Here is a 1,199-nt window from a genome sequence, read left to right on the forward strand (position 1 = left end):
ATCCGCCCCCGCCCCCTGCCCCGTCCACGCCCCCTTCCTCTGCCTCGACCCCTGGGCCGGCCAGGGCCCCGGTGATGGAGGCCCCGCTGTCCTGCAGCCGCCGCTGGACCCCCGTCCACCTGGAGACAGACAGGAAGTCAGGTGGACAGGTTAGAGACAGATAGACAAGGAAGACAGACAGGTTAGAGACAGACAGACAAACAGGAAGTCAGACAGATTAGAGACAGAGAGAGAGAGAGACAGAGAGGTTAGAGACAGACAGACAGAAATATACAGGTAAAAGACAGTAAATTAGAATATTTTGAAAAACTTGATTTATTTCAGTAATTGCATTCAAAAGGTGTAACTTGTACATTATATTTATTCATTGCACACAGACTGATGCATTCAAATGTTTATTTCATTTAATTTTGATGATTTGAAGTGGCAACAAATGAAAATCCAAAATTCCGTGTGTCACAAAATTAGAATATTACTTAAGGCTAATACAAAAAAGGGAGTTTTTAGAAATGTTGGCCAACTGAAAAGTATGAAAATGAAAAATATGAGCATGTACAATACTCATTACTTGGTTGGAGCTCCTTTTGCCTCAGTTACTGCATTAATGCGGCGTGGCATGGAGTCGATGAGCTTCTGGCACTGCTCAGGTGTTATGAGAGCCCAGGTTGCTCTGATAGTGGCCTTCAACTCTTCTGCGTTTTTGGGTCTGGCATTCTGCATCTTCCTTTTCACAATAGCCCACAGAGTTTCTATGGGGCTAAGGTAAGGGAGTTGGCTGGCCAATTTAGAACAGAAATACCATGGTCCGTAAACCAGGCACGGGTAGATTTTGCGCTGTGTGCAGGCGCCAAGTCCTGTTGGAACCTGAAATCTCCATCTCCATAGAGCAGGTCAGCAGCAGGAAGCATGAAGTGCTCTAAAACTTGCTGGTAGACGGCTGCGTTGACCCTGGATCTCAGGAAACAGAGTGGACCGACACCAGCAGATGACATGGCACCCCAAACCATCACTGATGGTGGAAACTTTACACTAGACTTCAGGGAACATAGATCCTGTGCCTCTCCTGTCTTCCTCCAGACTCTGGGACCTCGATTTCCAAAGGAAATGCAAAATTTGCTTTAGTCAGAAAACATGACTTTGGACCACTCAGCAGCAGTCCAGCTCTTTTTTTCCTTAGCCCAGGTGAGACGCTTTTCGCG

General features: G+C 46.7%; 1 protein-coding gene across 1 annotated transcript in view; it reads right to left on the reverse strand.

Annotated features, from left to right (window-relative positions):
- znf839 (zinc finger protein 839) overlaps positions 1-1,199 on the reverse strand; it is a 12,590-nt gene that overhangs the window by 2,974 nt on the left and 8,417 nt on the right. The window contains exon 4 of the mRNA XM_034865895.1: positions 7-119. Within this exon, the coding sequence (XP_034721786.1) occupies positions 7-119 (113 nt within the window). The remainder of the gene's footprint in view (positions 1-6; positions 120-1,199) is intronic.

This window comes from Etheostoma cragini, unplaced genomic scaffold, assembly GCF_013103735.1.
Source record: "Etheostoma cragini isolate CJK2018 unplaced genomic scaffold, CSU_Ecrag_1.0 ScbMSFa_3110, whole genome shotgun sequence".
NCBI classification, from domain to species: Eukaryota; Metazoa; Chordata; class Actinopteri; order Perciformes; family Percidae; genus Etheostoma; species Etheostoma cragini.